We start from the raw sequence: 18,003 nt of genomic DNA on the forward strand, positions 1-18,003 counted from the left end.
GCTATCACTGTAGTTAGTTATCAATGTTACTTTCCCGTCTTTGCTTTTTACAAGTTTTGTTGAAGGTTCCATGTTGAAAGATTAATTTATTTTCTCTTTTTAGATGCTAATGGACTAACTGTGTATATCCAGCATATCTGTTTTTTATTTCAGGCTTCCAGAATTCAAAGTTTTATAGTTTATCTCTGCGTTACTGTTATGGATGCTGTTCTTCTTAACTGTGAATTCCTGTCATTTTGCAATTTCAGAAACATCAACCTACAATTTCAACCACATTATGACAACGTCCCTTGTTCTTATGAAACAATCTTCCAAATTTACAATACAAATTGTGGTTCCTGCTCTACGTGCTGCCAGTGTTTTTCCAGTTGCCTTCTTTCCAGGCTATGGGTTTCATTAATCGTCAGACACTCAAAATCAGCCTCAAAGTCCTTTTGTAAACCTTGTTCCTTGTGTCTCAGTAAACAGAACTTGACAAAGTACTCATGAAGTGAACAAAACACTGCACAGTTTAAGCATAATTAACTACAACTTATTCTTTAAAATTTTATTTATCCAGTTCAAAATTCCTTTTGCTTCTCTAAAATGAATAGGCATCTTATGCTTTGGCTGGACATCAGCTACGGAGGTGGATGGTTTATGTCGGAAATTTTGAGTGACTCTTGCAGTGGAATGGGTTGGTGGTGGAGAGCACAAGGTATTGAACCCAGCCAGTTGACTCCAGAAGCAAAATTTATGTGATCGTAGGGCAGGTAACTGTCGAAGGCTGGTTAGAAAGTCCAGCTTGGTTATCTGGGACCTCTAGCTCCAGCCCTTGATGATAAGATTCCCTTCCCACAGCTCCTCCATACCTCCATGTGAACTCAATGCCAACCCACAATCCTAACCACCAGTTAAACTCTTAGTTCCATGACACCACCATAGTCATCAGCCAGTGTTAACCATGTGCAGACTTCAGGAGCCATGTTGGGATGAATATATATCAATAAGCCAACAATCTAATACAGTTATCACTCTACACACCAAGTAATGAAGAAAAAACTTTGATTCATAAAATTCATTCAAAGTTTTTGCATTTTATATCATTAATTGCTTAAAGTCAAAAATCCAGTTTACTACCCACATAAGGGCTTATGCCCGAAACATCGATTCTCCTGTTCCCTGGATGCTGCCTGACTTGCTGCGCTTTTCCAGCAACACATCTCCGGCTACTACCCACATCAAACAGAGTAAATTCTTTAGTAATCTCACTAAGCTGTCAGTCAAACTGTGATATCTGAAGCCCTGCTGAGTCAACTGTAGCTTTTAAACTTATTCATAATGATGTAATAAATACCCTTGGGAAATGTTAACAAACAGCTATCCTGAAATTGCAGAAACAGATACTACTTTTTAAAATTCATTCACAGAACGTGGGCATCACTGGCTAGGGTGGCATTTGTTGGCTGTCTCATTGCTCTTGTGAAGGTAGGGGTGAACTGCCTTCTTGTACTGTTGCAGTCTATTTGCAGTAGGTACAGCCACATGTTCTAAGGAAGGAATTCCAGGATTTTGACCCAGTGACACTGAAGGAATGGCAATATGTTTCTAGGCCCCAGTAGTATGCGGCTTGGAGGAGAACATGCAGATGAAGGGGTTCCCATGTATCTGCCGACGTTGTCCTTCTAGATGCCTGTGGTCATGGATTTGGAGAATGCTGGTGAATTTCTACAATGCACTTTGTAGATGTCATACACTGCTACTGAACATCAGCGGTGGAGGGAGCATATATTTGTAACAAGTGATTTGTTGAAAATACACTTCTTTACTCAAAATGTAATCAGTCTAATCAAGATTTTTTCTTCACTGCACTGGTCACAGCTAAACCACTGTGTGTGTGTTTCTAATAGAACTAGGCAAAAGTGAGAACTGCAAATGCTGGAGATCAGAGTCAAGATTAGAGTGGTGCTGAAAAGGCACAGCAGGTCAGGCAGCATCAGAGGAGCATGAAAATCGATGTTTCAGGCAAAGGCCCTTCATCAAGAATCTTCAGAACAGAGGAGATGACCTGGGGGTTGCAGCAAGAGAGGGACTCAAGGAAATCCTTGCAGAGAGAGGAGGAGAACTTCTTCAACGTAGGCATCCTTGCAAGAGGATTCGTGCTAAGGTTAAAATCAACTAGGCGAAAATGAGGACTGCCGATACTGGAGATCAGAGTCAAGATTAGAGTGATGCTGGAAAAGCACAGCAGGTCAGGCAACATCAGAGGAGCAGGAAAATCGACGTGTTATGCAAAAGCCCTTCATCATCATTCATAATCTTCTAATACAACTGCCTATTATGTAAGCACCTCATAGTATGTAAGACACCTTCAGATGTGATAACTCATAAATGGCAAATGTTTATATATTGAAACTGTTTAATATTAAGTTGTACAACTGAAAATGTTCATTACAATTCCATTTACTTTCATATAATCACACAGTAAATAAGAGGTTCTTTGGCCCATCAAGTCTGTAAATTACTCTAAATCTACATTAGCCCCACTTTCCAGCACTGGGCCCACAGCCTTGAATAGTATGACATTTCAAGTGCTCATCCAAGTACTTTTCAAAGTTTGTGAGGTTTTGTGAGACAACTACCCTCCCAGGCAGTGCATTACAGATTCCCACCACCCGCTGGATGAAATTTTCTCCAAATCCCCTCTAAAGTTCCAGCCTTTCACCTTAAAATTATGCTCCCTTGTTCCTGACTCTTCAACTAAAGGCAGTAGCTGCTTTGCGTCTACTCTGTCCATGTCTCTCATAATCTTCTCTACTTTGATCAGATCCTCCTCAGCCTTCTCTGCTGGCAGAAAACAACCTGAGTCTATCCAGCCTCTGTTCATAGTTAACATGCTCCAGCTCAAGAACATCCTGATGAATCTCCTGTGTATTCCTGTCAGCGCAATCACATCCTTTCTATATTGTGGTGACCAGAACTGCACACCGTACTCCAATTGTGGCCTAACCAAAGTTATGTATTGGTTCAACATAACCCTCCCATTCTTATAGTCTATGTCACAACTGATAAAGGTAAGTTTCCCATGTGACTTCTTAACTACCCCATTAACCTGTCCTACCGTCTTCAGGGATCTGTGGACAAGCACCCAAAGATCTTTCTGTTTTTCTCAGCTTCTGTCCTGCCATTCATTGAGTGTTTCCTTAGCATGTTACTTCTTTATGCATTTAGAAGCAAACTGACTTATGAGCAATGGACAGCATAGTTTTGTGTGGTGGGAGGTCATGCCTCACTAACTTAATCGAGTTTTTTGAGGAAGTGACGAAGGTGATTGGTGAGGGAAAAGCAGTTGATGCTGTCTACATGAAGTTCAGTAAAATCTTTGACAATGTCCCTCATGGCAGACTGGTACAAAAGATGAAGTCAAAATATCAGGGGTGAGCTGACGAGATGGATACAGAACTGGCTTAATCACAGAAGACAAAGGGTAGAGCTGGAAGGATGCTTTTTGGAATGAAAGGTTGTGACTAGTGGTGTTCCACAGGGATCAGTGCTGGGACCTCTTCTGTTTATGGTCTATGTGAATGATTTGGAGGAAAATGTAGCTGGTCTAATTAATAACTTGTGGACAATACAAAGATTGATGGAGTTGCAAATAGTGAGGAGGATTGTCTGAGGATACAGCAGGATATAAATCAGTTGGAGCCGCACATGCAGAAAAATGGCAGATGGAGTTTAATCCAGGCAAATGTGAGGTAATACATTTTGGAAGATTAAGTTCAGGTGGAAATTATAAGTGAATGGCAGAACTCTTAGGAGTATTGATACATTGAGGGATCTGGGTTGGAAGGTCCACAGATCACTGTAGGTGGCAGAGCACGTAGATAAGGTAACAAAAAAATGTATGTGGCATGCTTGCCTTCATTGGAAGGGACACAGTAATAAGGATAGGAGAAAGTGAGGACTGCAGATGCTGGAGTACCAGAGTTGAAAAATGTGGTGCTAGAAAAACACAGCAGGCCAGGCAGCCAGAAGGATGTGGATGCTTTGGAGAGGGTACAAAAAAGTTTTACCAAGATGTTGCCTGGTATGGGGTATATGAAGAAAGGTTAGATAGACTGGGTTCATTTTCAGTGGAATGCAGGGGGTTGAGGAGCAACCTAGTAGAAGTTTATAAGATTGTCAATGACATGGATAGAGTGGAAAGTATGGGGCTTTTTCCCAGGGTGGACTGGTCAATTACTAGGGGACACAGGTTCAAGGTGGGAAGTGGGGGCGGGGGGAGTTTAAATGGTGTGCGAGGCAAGTTTTTCACACAAAGGGTGGTGAGTGCCTGGAACACGTTGCCAGAGGTGGTGGTGGAAGTAGACACAACAGCAGCATTAAAGAAAGACCTGGACGGATACATGAATATGAAGAAAATAAAGGGATATGGATCCTGTAAATGAAGACAGTTTTAGTATGGCAGGGCAAGATATGTCAGCGCAGTCTTGGAGGGCTAAAGGGCCTGTTCCTGTGCTGTTATTGTTGTTTGTTCTTCAAACGTGCATGACCTCAGGGTTAAATTCTATCTGCCACTGATTTGCCCATCCGACCAATCTATTTATATTTTTCTGTAACCTAAGACCTTCCACCTCACTGTCACCCAGCTGGCCAATCTTTGTATCAGCCACAAACCTACTCATCATTTCTCCCAAAACCTCATCTATGTTTTAATATATCACTATTTTATTTTCCTCTAAGTGGTAGTTCCTAACCCCTGTAGCTTTAATCTAGGAACTCCACATTAATTTGCAAATAATTAATTACTTCAGTTTTCCTGTTCCCCAGTTAGGTTAGTATTCCTTTGCTGAATAGTTTAAAATGTTTTCTCCACCCTTTGCACACCTTCACTCCTGTTTCAGACTCTTTCCACCATTTGCAGATAATGTCAGCAATTCACAAACCATTTATCTATTTTGCAAACGCTCATTTTTCTTTGCAACAATCATTCCCCTTTCCATACCCTCTGCCTTCTTTGAAGCTCCTTTACCCCCTCCAATTGCAGACCCTCCCTCCCCGATGGTAGCGCCTCTGGTGCTTTCTTCCCACTGCAGGCTGCTCTCTCTCTCCCCCAATGCCTCACAGCTCCTCTCTGCCTACTTTGTGGCCTCATTTTCCTCCAGCCCCTCAGCCATGCTGCCTGATCCTTGGCCTAACTCCACAGCCTCAGACAAAGTCAGTGTCACTCTCAACTCTCCTCCCACCAGATTCACTTCCAATTCCCACCAATATTGTTGACTGCTGCTACTCATCTTGTTCTTCCAATCACAGCCTGGTTTTCTCACGTTCGGTCTGAATGTACTAGCAGCAAGCATAGGAGAGACCAACCCATGACTGACAAAGCAGCTCCTTCCCTTTCCATTCTACCTGCAGAAGCTGATTCCTTGTCATGGAGATGGAATTTTCCCAGGTGATTTGTAGATTTCCAGGAGTGGATTTACCCACCACCCCCATGTATTTTGAGCACTGCAATGCAGTTAAATAAATTGGCTATACACAAAAATTTTTAAAGGGAACATTGTTCGAGACCAATTTCAACTTTGTCCTTGTTCATGATTTCAACACCATTCACAATGTACTTGTAAGGAGTGATTTAGCAAGCAAAGCAGCTCTACCAGGCACTCTTGATTTACAGTTTAGCATCTGCAAGAATCTAATCATAACTCTTAAGTCATTGATATTGTGAGACATTGTTGAATTCTATTTAATATTCATGAGGAAGGTATTATTTTAATTATTGAAGCAATGAAGAGAGAGATATATAAGGGGAAACAAAGTTAGTATAATTTATACTTGCTTTCCCATGAGGTTTCAGCTCAGGCTAATCCTCAAATATTTATGTCCTGATTACATAAGATTCCAAAACACAAATAATTTCTGAAAACTCAATCATTCACAAATATGCGTTCACAGTTTGCAACATTCCACAGCGAAAGAGAGACTTTCACCATTGGATAGCAGCCATTTAAATAAATCAGTTATGTAGTTAACAATTGTAAATCTTCAGTCTGCCACTGAGGTCTTGCATATTGTCAGTTCATTTGGAAAAAGTGTGGATGTTTCTGAGGACAACTTAGGGACATATTTACGGGGAGAATGCGGGTAAGTGGAATTGAAATGCCCATCAACCATGATTGAATGGCAGAGTGGACTCGATGGGCCGAATGGCCTTACTTCCACTCCTATGTCTTATGGTCTTATATTTCTTGCTACATTTACCTTTTGTTTTATCTTCTACAGTAAGTTACAACATTGGGAGGCTGGCTTAAAGGCATTATTAAGCATCACAAAATGAAATAGAAGAATTAACATTAGTCCAACAATACTCAACAACAATTTTACATTCTTTTGTTGTTCCCTTGCACTACTTCACTCAGATTCTCTCACAGACGAGATCTCCCAGTGACATCACTACAGATCTGTGTATCAACTAAACTGACAGAATAAAATAAAGCATGCGAGATTTGAAATATGCATTTGTGAAGTGAAAAAACTCCACGGAGGTTGGATTTCTGCCACCAACTCACTCTTGATTTACCCATGTGCACAGTACACGGACTCTGATCAGCTAGCTCAGAGCCAGTCCCTGGAGTGACGAGAATCCCTGATACTCCTGTTTACATGTGTCAGCCAGCGCTCCCTTTATGGCCCAGGTTAACAGCCCCAATCAAAGATCTCATAGTCAATGAGATTCACCTGGCCAACCTCACTCCAATCACTGCATCACAACCCCCCTCCCCCACCACCACACCATTCCTGGGATGTAGGCCTGTTCTGTTTCTCATAGCTTCTCCTTTCGCCCCAGGTCTAATTCGTCCGACTGATTCGGACATGAGCGGCATGTACCAGAACATAGCCTGTCCCTTGCACTGGGAGCATCTCTGAAGAAATTCTTCCTCTTCTTCAGGTGGCAATTGTATCGAGGCTGTGACATCAGCTGCATCCATCTCAAACTCTGAGGTTTCTTTTATGCTACATGGAAGGGGAGAACCTGTGGTTTCTGATGGCCTTGCTGGCTGTTCTGAAGGGGTGGGTGTGTTTTGCTCCTGCACTGTTTGAAAGGTAACAACTTTCATGTGATCCACATGTTTGTTCAGGACTACCTCAGCTCCTGAACTTTATATGTCACAGGACCTGATCTCATGGTGACCTTGCCTTGTACCTACGCAGGGCCATTTCTGTGGTTTCGACATCCCCTGAAGTAAATGGACTCTCTCATTTAGTGGAGGCATGTGGCTGGCATTGGCATTCCTGAGGAGAAAGTGAGGTCTGCAGATGCTGGAGATCAGAGCTGAAAATGTGTTGCTGGAACAGCGCAGCAGGTCAGGCAGCATCCAGGGAACAGGAGAATCGACGTTTCGGGCATAAGCCCTTCTTCAGGAATGAAGAAAGTGTGTCCAGCAGGCTAAGATAAAAGGTAGGGAGGAGGGACTTGGGGGAGGGGCGTTGGAAATGCGATAGGTGGAAAGAGGTCAAGGTGAGGGTGATAGGTCAGACTGGGGTGGGGGCGGAGAGGTCAGGAAGAAGATTGCAGGTTAGGAAGGCCGTGCTGAGTTCGATGGATTTGACTTGAGACAAGGTGGGGGGGGGGGGGAAATGAGGAAACTGGTGAAATCCGAGTTCATCCTTGTGATTGGAGGGTTCCTAGGCGGAAGATGAGGCGCTCTTCCTCCAACCGTCGTGTTGTTGTGGTCTGGCGATGGAGGAGTCCAAAGACCTGCATATCCTTGGTGGAGGGGAAGAAGGGCTTATGCCCGAAACGTCGACTCTCCTGTTCCCTGGATGCTGCCTGACCTGCTGCGCTGTTCCAGCAACACATTTTCAGCATTGGCATTCCTGATACCACTTCACCCCTCAGTAACCTGGTGTGGAGTCTTCTCCCTGCAGCAGCTATCCATGTAGTTGCATGATGGGTGGTCCTATAATCAAACAGGAACCAGGAGAGTAGTATTGAGTGAAGCTTTCGGCTATTTCTTTAAGCTTGCCTTCAATGTTTGGACTGCTTTTTCCACCAGACCATTGGACAATGAATGGTATGGAGCCGTCGAAACATGCCGAATGCCATTTGACCTTAGGAAATATGTGAAATCCCTGCTGGTAAATGACGTCCCATTATCTATGATCAATACTTCTGGGAGTCCGTGTCTTGCAAACAATGCTCGCAGCTTTCAAGCATCCCTGAATTTGACGAATGAACTCTGTGCACGTCCAACAACTTTGAATCCACAATGACCAAGAACATTGAGCCCATGAAAGGACCGGCATGGTCAACATGTAACTGAGTCCAGGGTTTACCCAGCCATTCCCACAAATATGGGGGGAGCTGCACGCACTAGTTTTTGTTCAGTTGGCACTCTTGGTACTGCCCCACCACTGCGGCTATGTCAGAATCCAACTGTGGCCACCAGACATACCTTCTTGCCAACATCTTCATTTTGGAAACCTCTGGTAGAGTTCAGCCAGTGATTTTTATTTGGGACAATCACTCTTGCTCCTCATAATAAAATGCCATCCTCTACAACAATCTGATCTTGCCAGATCCAGAAAGATTTCAATTCTCATTGTGATGGCCCTGTTGTTTCCCCATCATGACCAGCTGTTTTAGTTTTGCCAGGATGGGATTTTTTGTGTCCACAGTTGGATATTGTCAGCGGTGGCCAGAAGGGTGTCTGGAAAGTTTAAAACCACAATGGATTCTTCTAGGGGCGGCACCACTGGTGATGTATCTGCCCCTGGGAGGAGGCTCGAGGCATCTGCATTTGCCACTTGACTACCCAGACAGTGTTCCAGCTTGTAATTGTACGCACTGAGAATAAGGGTCTGCTGAATTCAACCAGAAGCTATGGGCGGCATGGCCTTGGCTTCTCTATGTAATCCAAGCAGGGTTTTGAGGTCTGTTATTATTACAAATTTACCTCTGTAAAGGTACTGGTGAAACCTTTCACATCAAAAATAACTGCCAAACCTTCCTTCTCTATCTTGGTATATTTGCATTCAGCATCAGCCAAAATCCATGAAGCTTATGCTATCGTGTGTTCCTCTCTGTTGGGCCACTGGTGAGCCAACATGATGACGAATCATCACATATCAGCACCGCATCCCGCGATGGGCCAACACCTTAGACAACAACAGCTGCTTTTCACTTCCCTAAAGGATACTTCTTGGCTGTATGACCATTTCCAAGGCTGACCTTTTATCAATAGTAAATGTGAAAGGTGCCAGGATGGAGGCTGGGCTACATAATAATTCACCAATCCAAGGAATGACCTAAGCTCTGCTGCAGACATGATCAGCTACACTTTATCCGTCAATGAGTGTAACCCAGTCTTGTCAACTCTGTAGCCTATGTAGGTAATTTGGGATGCCTGCAACTCACATTTTTCCATCCTAAAGTGTACCCCTGCCTTGGAGAAATGTTTAAGTACTATGACCAAGTTCCCTAAAAGCTCTTTGTTGGTGTTCCTGGTTATTAGCACATCACCAAGATAAATGGCAACCTGAAGGAACCCTCGTAAAGTATTCTCCATTGTCTGCTGGAAAATGGTACAGGCTGATGCTACCTCAAAAAACAGTCTCATATTTTGATTCAAACCCTTATGGGTATTAATTGTGGCATACCTCCGCGAATCCTCAGCTAGTTGCAATTGCAGGTACGCATGGTTCATGCTCAGCTTCGTGAAGGGCAGACCTCCCCTGCCAGACTTGCATACAAGTCCTCTTTGCGAGGGTTTGGGTATTTACCAAGCTGCGAGAAGTGGTTTACCATTTGCTTAAAATCCACGCAAAGGCAACCAACCTGTCAAGCTTCACAGTCAGTACGACCAGTGCTGCCTATTCTGCAGACTATACTGGTTTGAGGATTCCTTCAATTTCTAGCCTCCTGATTTCTGTTTCTACTTTTGCCTGTAAGGCAAATGGGGTTGCGCCTTGCAGAATTGCTTTCTGGTCAATATTTAAGGTGGCCTTGACTCCTTTGACTTCACTCATGCAGCCATTTTCAATCAAAAAAATGTTCAGCCAATTAAGGTGAATCTTTCTCAACCAATTCTGCCCCATCAAGCTTGGGTCTGAGCCTTTCACTACAATCAGTGGTAACTGCAGTAACTGCTCCTCATTAGAGACCAGAACTGAAGTCATATCCTTAATGTGTAACAAGTCCCTCATATACATTCCAGTATGGCCATCGTCTTACGCAAACTTAACATTTAGAGTCTAGAGCAAATCCTGACTGCTTCTGCAATCACTGATACAGCTGTGCTGGCACTGAACTCCAATAGAACTGGTGACCACTTAACAGACGTTTATTTTGATTGGTTCTGATGTGGATGTTGCTAAGCAATTTAACTATTTCAAACCACATTAATTGGATTTTCCAGGGCTTGCACTCTTCAGGATACTGCCCTATGAGTTCTCTTACTCAAGTCAGACCCTTATGGGACTCCTTTACTGTCTTTACATACCAGCAGCAACTACAATGGTGTCACAGCCTGGATCCTGAAGAACATTTTAGCCATTTGGCCGAGGCTCCATTTTGTTTTGGGGTTTTGCTATGGGCTGACCTCAGGTCTCTGCTCTGGATGTCCTGAGTGAGGCCATGCAAGTGCCTTCAATCAAGTGGTGTTCCCTAACCTCAGTTGGACAAGTGAGGGTGTCCATTTCCATTGGGATACCCTGTAGCTCGCATTCCCTACCTGTGCATTTTCTATTGACCCAGGAGGAACATTTGCATGGTTACGTCATTAAGCCCAAACTATCTCTCAATATCTCATTCAGGGTTAACCCAAAATCACATGCCTCTGCCACTCGCCTTAACCTCATCAAAAATCCCGATTAGGATTTCCCCTGGTTCTCGAAGTGCCAAATAAAACCATTAGTGCCTCAGAATTACAGGATGCCTGGATTCATAATATTCCTTAACTAAATCCATCAACTCTTGAAATGTTTTAGTTATCTGGTGCCTCAAGGAAAGTTAGGCTTCTAATAATCGAAAATGCTGCAGGTCTGCAAGCAGTCAGAAGAATTTTTCGTTGCTTTTTATCTGCCCCAATGTCGTATGCCCGGAAAAAAAAACGCATTCTTTCCACATACTGGACCCAGTCTTGATGGCAGGATCGAACGTGTTAAGCTTCCCAAATAAAGGCAACTCAAAGATGACTGTTGTGAGCAAATTTTCTTCAGGATCGTACTGATCTCTCTCATCGCCACTGAAATAACTTCACACAGCCGGTATCCCGTCACCAAGTCACCCATTACCTATACATGCACAATGCATGAACTCTGATCAGCTAGCTCACAGCCAGTGCCCAGAGTGAGAAGAATCCCTGAGATTCTTGTTTATATCTGTCAGTCAGGGCTCCCTGATTGGGGACGTTGAGCTGAGCCAATCAGGGTACTCATAATCAATGAGATCCACCTGGCCAATCTCATTCCAATCTCTACTTGAAGACGTTCTCTAAAATGATTGTTGTTTCTTTTTACAATGTACAAATACAATATCAAAAATACAGACAGTTCAACATTATATAAGTACGGGGAGAATGCGGGTAAGTGGAGTTGAAATGCCCATCAGCCATGATTGAATGGCGGAGTGGACTTGATGGGCCGAATGGCCTTACTTCCGCTCCTATGTCTTATGGTCTTATGATGTCACTCTTTCTGTTCCAACCTGCTCCAGGGTGCAACATTCTGAAAACCTTTGATTGAGTTCCCATTTGCACTCAGATCGCTTCAGCTGGACATTTCCACTTTTACATAAGGAGCTACACTAAATTAGTGTACCAGTTAGAATTGTTAATGGTATTTAATTATGGATTCTGTTTGTTGTGAATGACTCTGCCAGGTGCAGCAATGAGCACACACTTGCAGGAACACAGTGTTGTAGTGCAACAACACTCCCCAGGGACAGTGTGGCATGCTGTCAATATGTTTTATGTTCATCTATCAATCACAAGTGCGTAGTTTCACTGCAAACTGTATGTATTTTTTCCCAGTAATTTGGTAGCATTCTTCCTTTTATAAAAATAAAGTGGATTCTGAAATAATCAAACTGACTCCATCATTTACTTTTAAATTGCTTTTAAAAACTAATGACCAGTCTATGCATCTGAGGCAGTCTGCATTGATGTTATTTCACGTAGAACATGGTGATGTAAGCAATGCATGCACTGACAAATTCTGATGCCTATTATCACCAGCTGATGTCACCAGCCCCATCAGCACATGCTCCTGGCTATTTTTGCACTCTATAATTTCTCTGTTAATTGTATTAGTGTGGTGTGGTGAATGGCCCTTCTCAGTTTGAGTTTCCTGCCTGTGAGGTTTTCAACTCATTTTTGAGTTTCAGGATATTAGGACTTGGAAACAATTAGATACAGATCAGAATATGACAATTGTTACCATGTTTTCTCCTGTTTCTTCTTTACCACTCCATCTACTACTAGTATTCTGTATGGTAGCTTGAAGTGAGTACTATACATAAAGTACTATTTCAAAATAGTACAACATTGTAAGCTCGTCCTCTGACAGAACTCAAGGCAACACATCTACTTGTGGATCACACCTGCCATTTTAAACGTTCTGCAGCATCAACCTTGGGTGGCATGGTGGCATAGTTGTTAGCACTGCTGGCTCACAGCACCAGGACCTGTGTTCAATTCCAGCCTTATGTGGAGTTTTCATTTTCTCCCTGCGTTTGCCTGGGTTTGTCAGTTGCTCCAGTTTTCTCTCACAATACAAAGACGCATGGGTTGGGTGGATTGGCCATGCTAAATTGTCTGACAGTGTCCGGGGATATGCAGGCTAAGTTGGGATTGGCCATGGGCTAGGACGTGGGCCAGGCCTGGGTGGGATGTTCTTTGGAGGGTTAATGCAGACCCAATGGGCTGAATTACTCTTTTCAGCACTGTAAGGATTCTAAGATCAAATGAATCTAACTCCAAGAAAGTTTAGCTCAAAGTAGTTAAAAAGTTTGCTATTTCCTGATTACCCATCATTGTACTGCTTGTATCTAATTTAGTGGATTTAAATTATGCAAAGCCACTCTTTTGCTGAATATATTATTTTCACACTTTCATCTTACATCTCACTACTTTTTTTGTACGCTTTTGCATTGCTCCATGTCCATTGCTTTAATATATTTCCTTATGTTTGTACAAGACAGGTTGCTGGATGACGTTTCACAATAATCAATTGGATGGAGGTAAGATATGGTCAGCACATTAGAAATACACATATTGGTGAATAAACAGTGACCTAGTCAGCACTCAGACAACAGTAGTTAATGTGCAGAATTAACAAGAAACAAAAAACAAAAATCATCTAGTAAAAGCCTACGACATCAGAACATTGGGCCTAACTTGGAGACCTGAATTCAAACTCCTTCCTTAACGACATTCATTTTCAAAATTGTTTGTACTATCTGGCCATCATGGGACCAATGAAGATGTTCATGATATGGAGTGAACAATCCCAATTCTTGGGAAGATGGAGGATTGTGTAAATGAATGGAGTTAACATTTGTAGGGAGGGATGAAAGAAATAAGGGATTAACACAAAATAAATGCCAAAGCTTTGATAGGTAGGACTTTAAGAATCATAAATGTGTTGGTTTGGCCTTACTTGAAAACAAATAAATAATTCCTACCATATAAACCCTTTCTTGCAGGGTTTACAATAGAAAGATCATTGCAAGGGCTTCCTCCAATCACCAAATCAAACGGGCCCCACTCCTGAATCTGAAATGAAAAGGCACAGTCGATTCCATATAAGATACCTGTCAAATTAACTTTAACTTTCTTCTTAAAATATGGAAATGGTAAATGCAGAATGATTTATTTTTTACTGCCACATTTCACCATTATAGGCCTTACTATATGCAGTTGTAGTTTGTGCTGTGACCGTTCCCATTCTCCACCCCTCCACATGAAATTACACATGAAATTGATGCACAACTATCAAATGGTACCCCATCAGATAAAAAAAAACTTTGATTTTGCCATAACTGCATTATCAGCTCTGCTATTCTGTATCCTGGTCTCCCAATAACGTGTGTTTCTCTTACGTTTTGCCTGCTGATGTTCCTGACGTCATGCACGTACGTGATTTTTCCTTCATGCCGGACAGTTCCTACTGCAATCGAGTCTTCACATATTTCAGAGGCAACATATCTCTCTACTTTAAATCCCAGGTCCCTTAAAACTAAATAGCCTGCAGAACACAAGAGAAACACCAATTAACTGAGTACAGGTATAGGGATAGCAGTTTAAGTAATATTATTGGGTATTTTAATATATTGCCACAACAGAAGGATAGGAAATCCATTCTTAGGATGTGGGTGTCACTGACGAGATCAGCACTTTTTCCTAGCTGCTGGAGAAGATGATCTTGAATCTTGAAATGCTGCAGATATTGTGTGTGATACTCTAATAATGCGGACAGAAATCTATTTCAGGTTCCTTGAATCAATTATGTGGAAACATCAGTGATGTATACCAAGGGTAGAGTGGTGAATAACTTAGTAAGAAGCTTGGTGATGTCCCTACTCCCAAGTAACTTGTCTTTCTACGAGGTAGAAGTCACATGTTTTTGGGAGGTGCCGTTGAAGAGGCTCTGCTAAGTTGTACTTCTGTCAATTCATACATTGCTGTTGTGGTGTTATGTTGGTAGATGGACTGGATCTTTATGGAGTTGGTTCTTTGGTTCACTTAATAAAAGCTTGGCATTTGTTGGTGTTATGTTGGTGGATGGACTGGATCTTTATGGTCTTGGTTCTCATCTTTGGTTCACTTAATAAGAGCTTGGCATTTTTGGAAAGAAGGAAAATTAGAAACCAATGTTCCTAGACTCTTCTTGCTTTCTGACTAATGAGCACATGTAGAAACATATGGGGTGTATTCCTTTTCTGGCTAGGAGTAATGTATATAGAACATAGAACATTACAGTGCAGTACAGGCCCTTCGGTCCTCCATGTTGCGCGGACCTGTGAAAATAATCTGTTGCCCATCTAACCAAAACCATTCCATTATTATCTGTATGTATGTCCAATTCCCATTTAAATGCCCTCAATGTCAGCAAGTCTACAACTGGTGCAGGAAAGCCGTTTCATGCCCCTACTACTCTCTGAGTGAAGAAAATACCCCTAATATCTGTCCTAAATCTATCACCCCTCAATTTAAAGCTATGTACCCTCATGTTAGCCTTCACCATCCGAGGAAAAAGGCTCTCAGTGTCCACCCTTAGCTAACCCTCTAATTATCTTATTCGTCTTGATTAAGTCATCTCTCTTTTCTCCAACGAAAACAGCCTCGGTTCCCTCAACCTTTCCTCCTAAGACCTTCCTTCCATACCAGGCAACATCCTAGTAAATCTCCTCCCAACCTTTTTCAAAGCTTCCACATCCTTCCTATAATGCGGTGACCACAACTGCATGCAATATTCCAGGTGGGACCTTACCAGTGTCTTGTACAGCTGAAGCATGACCTAGTGGCTCTGAAAGTCAATCCTCCTACCAATAAATGCCAACATGCCATATACCTCCTTAACAGCCTTACCAACCTGGATGGTAACTTTAAGCGATTTATGCATCAGGACACAGATCTCTCAGTTCATCTACACTGCCAAGAATTTTACCATTAGCCCAGTACTCTGCATTCTTATTAATTCTTCCGAAGTGAACTAACTCACAATTTTCCGCATTAAGCTCCATTTGCCACTTCTCAGCCCCACTCTGCATCTTGCTGATGCCCCTATGTAACCTACAACATCCTTTGGCACTAGCCACAACTCTGCCTTTCTTAAAGTCTCCGGAAATTTACTAACCGATCCTTCTATGCCCACATCCAGATAATTGATAAAGATGACAAACAACAGTGGCCCCAAAACAGATCCTTGCAGCACACCACTGGTAACTTAGCTCCAGGATGGACATTTTCCATCAACCACCACCCTCTGTCTTCTTTCAGCTAGCCAGTTCTAATATTGTCAAACAACCTAAAAGCAGAAAGAAGTAAAAATGCAGTACTAGTCAAAATGCTTATAGACAAAATGAATGGCAGCAAGAGCACAATTATTCTTTCCTCCCAACATAAAAATATATGTCAGAATTTAAAATAAAATGAAAATCAATACACAGGACCAAAGTTATGCAAGGCTGCGAAGAATTAAACTAAGCAGTAAGGGAAAAGAGTAACCACAGGATAAGCAAGGACAATTGAGGAAGCTTAGAGGTGAGAAATTCAAAAGATTTGAGATGATGGAAACAAGGGAAGCAGTACATTAATCCTCATTTATAATATATGGGGGCATGTATGGGATAGAATTGGGCATTGAGAAAGAAAGAGAAGAAAATTCAGAGGACCATGTCCACAGCATTAATGGTCACAAAAGAGGCAGTGGAAACAGGAAGTGAAAAAAAATTCTATCTACATGCAAGACTTTTCTTGATTCTTGAATGGATTTTGTTACAGAGCTGTTAGAAGGGGCTTCTAAGATGTAGAAGCAATGTCCATGCCAAAGACAAGCAAGGCTTCAGGGAGCTATCTGCTATTGAAAAAGAATGAAATGTCTTTGTCATTGAGACAAACATCAGAGGTTAGTTTTCACTTTCAATGCAAGTAAGAAACCTACATTGTGGGTCAGCTACCCATTACATGCACAGCCTTAAAGTCAGTTTAATATCTATGCTAAAAGTTAAAATTAACCTTCAAACATCTTGTAGACAGCTTTAGTAATGAAATAAACATGAGAGCTCAACTGATATCAAAACAGATAGCAAGGCTAAAAATGTTGATGGATAATTCAGAACTAAAAGCTTAAAAGGATAAGAGTAACTATTGATCTGGTGATGTGATGAACAAGAGAAAATTTTCAAGACAAAGCAAGGGAAAACATTTCGAGATAATCACACAACAGAGGATATGAGAATGATATAATTAAGATCAGAAGTTCTACTGGAGTCCAGAATAAAAAGATAACATGGGAGAGTAGAACCAAATTAGAATAACTTGTACAGATGGAGAAAAATATTGATGAAGATTTGATTGCTGATTGACTGTTCGGTTCTAGAATTCAACTGGATTCAATTTAAATAAATGTAAAAATCCAGAACTGTTTCAATCAATTATTTAATCTACAGAATGTTAGGTTACAGAGATTAAATTCACGACAATGACTTAATCATGGATATAGGTCATGTTGATAAACGCAGGTCAATTGGTTTTTAACAGGTTTGTTGCATGAAGGGCCACACTTCAATTCCATTTCACTCAATGAGCAAATTTCCAAAGGATATGGTTGGGCACCAACATTAAACATGAATTACAAAATAAATTTGAGGTATAAAGAAAACAGAGCTTTCTTGAACAAAAGAGAAATCAAAGCAATAAAATAGTAATAAAAATGCATAATCAATAAAGATACCATAATAAAATGGCAAGGGGCAGAGCGAACCAGTAAAACATTTTTTTGCCTTTTCATTTGAGAAATAAAGCTGGAGACAGACAGACTAGGCCCCAAGTCATGATCCCCAGGGAAGGGTCACAGACAGGCTTACACACACATTAACACAAACACCGGCCATAAATTTTCAATCTTCTCTAGATACACGGGTGGTGTCAGAGGACTGGAGAATTGCAATCGCTACATCCTTCTTCAAAAAAGTTGTATAGATAGGTGCAGCAGTTACTGACCATCAGTATAATCTCACTGTTGGGGAGGACCTTCAGGAAACAATTATTTTGGATAGATTTAATAAGCACTTGGAAAAATGTGGATTAATTCAAGACAGCTTGTTAAAGGGAAAAAGTTTCTAAAATAGAAACCAGACATGGTATTAATAGAACAGATAGGACTTGAACCAAAACCTCCTGGTTCAGAGACAGGGACACTACCACTGTGCAACAAGATCCCTATGTAAATAGTGTGGGATGATTTCAATCCACCAGCCTTTGGATTATAGGCTCAGCTTGCAATGTAGATATATTTTTC

At 41.7% G+C, this 18,003-nt stretch overlaps 1 protein-coding gene across 4 annotated transcripts in view; it reads right to left on the bottom strand.

The window, feature by feature from the left end:
* LOC122560172 (DNA (cytosine-5)-methyltransferase 3B) overlaps positions 1 to 18,003 on the bottom strand; it is a 290,151-nt gene that overhangs the window by 61,549 nt on the left and 210,599 nt on the right. For all 4 annotated transcript variants that reach the window (XR_015759555.1, XM_087994836.1, XM_043710531.2 and 1 more), the window contains 2 exons: positions 14,081 to 14,226; positions 13,664 to 13,754 (listed from right to left, as the gene is read on the bottom strand). Coding sequence is in view for 3 of the 4 variants with exons in the window: in XM_087994836.1 (XP_087850962.1) it covers positions 13,664 to 13,754; positions 14,081 to 14,226 (237 nt within the window). In the remaining variant the exon portion in view is untranslated. The remainder of the gene's footprint in view (positions 1 to 13,663; positions 13,755 to 14,080; positions 14,227 to 18,003) is intronic.

The sequence above is a fragment of the Chiloscyllium plagiosum genome, unplaced genomic scaffold (assembly GCF_037043375.1).
Source record: "Chiloscyllium plagiosum isolate Xiang-an unplaced genomic scaffold, Cpla_swu_hap1 HiC_scaffold_15, whole genome shotgun sequence".
NCBI classification, from domain to species: domain Eukaryota; kingdom Metazoa; phylum Chordata; class Chondrichthyes; order Orectolobiformes; family Hemiscylliidae; genus Chiloscyllium; species Chiloscyllium plagiosum.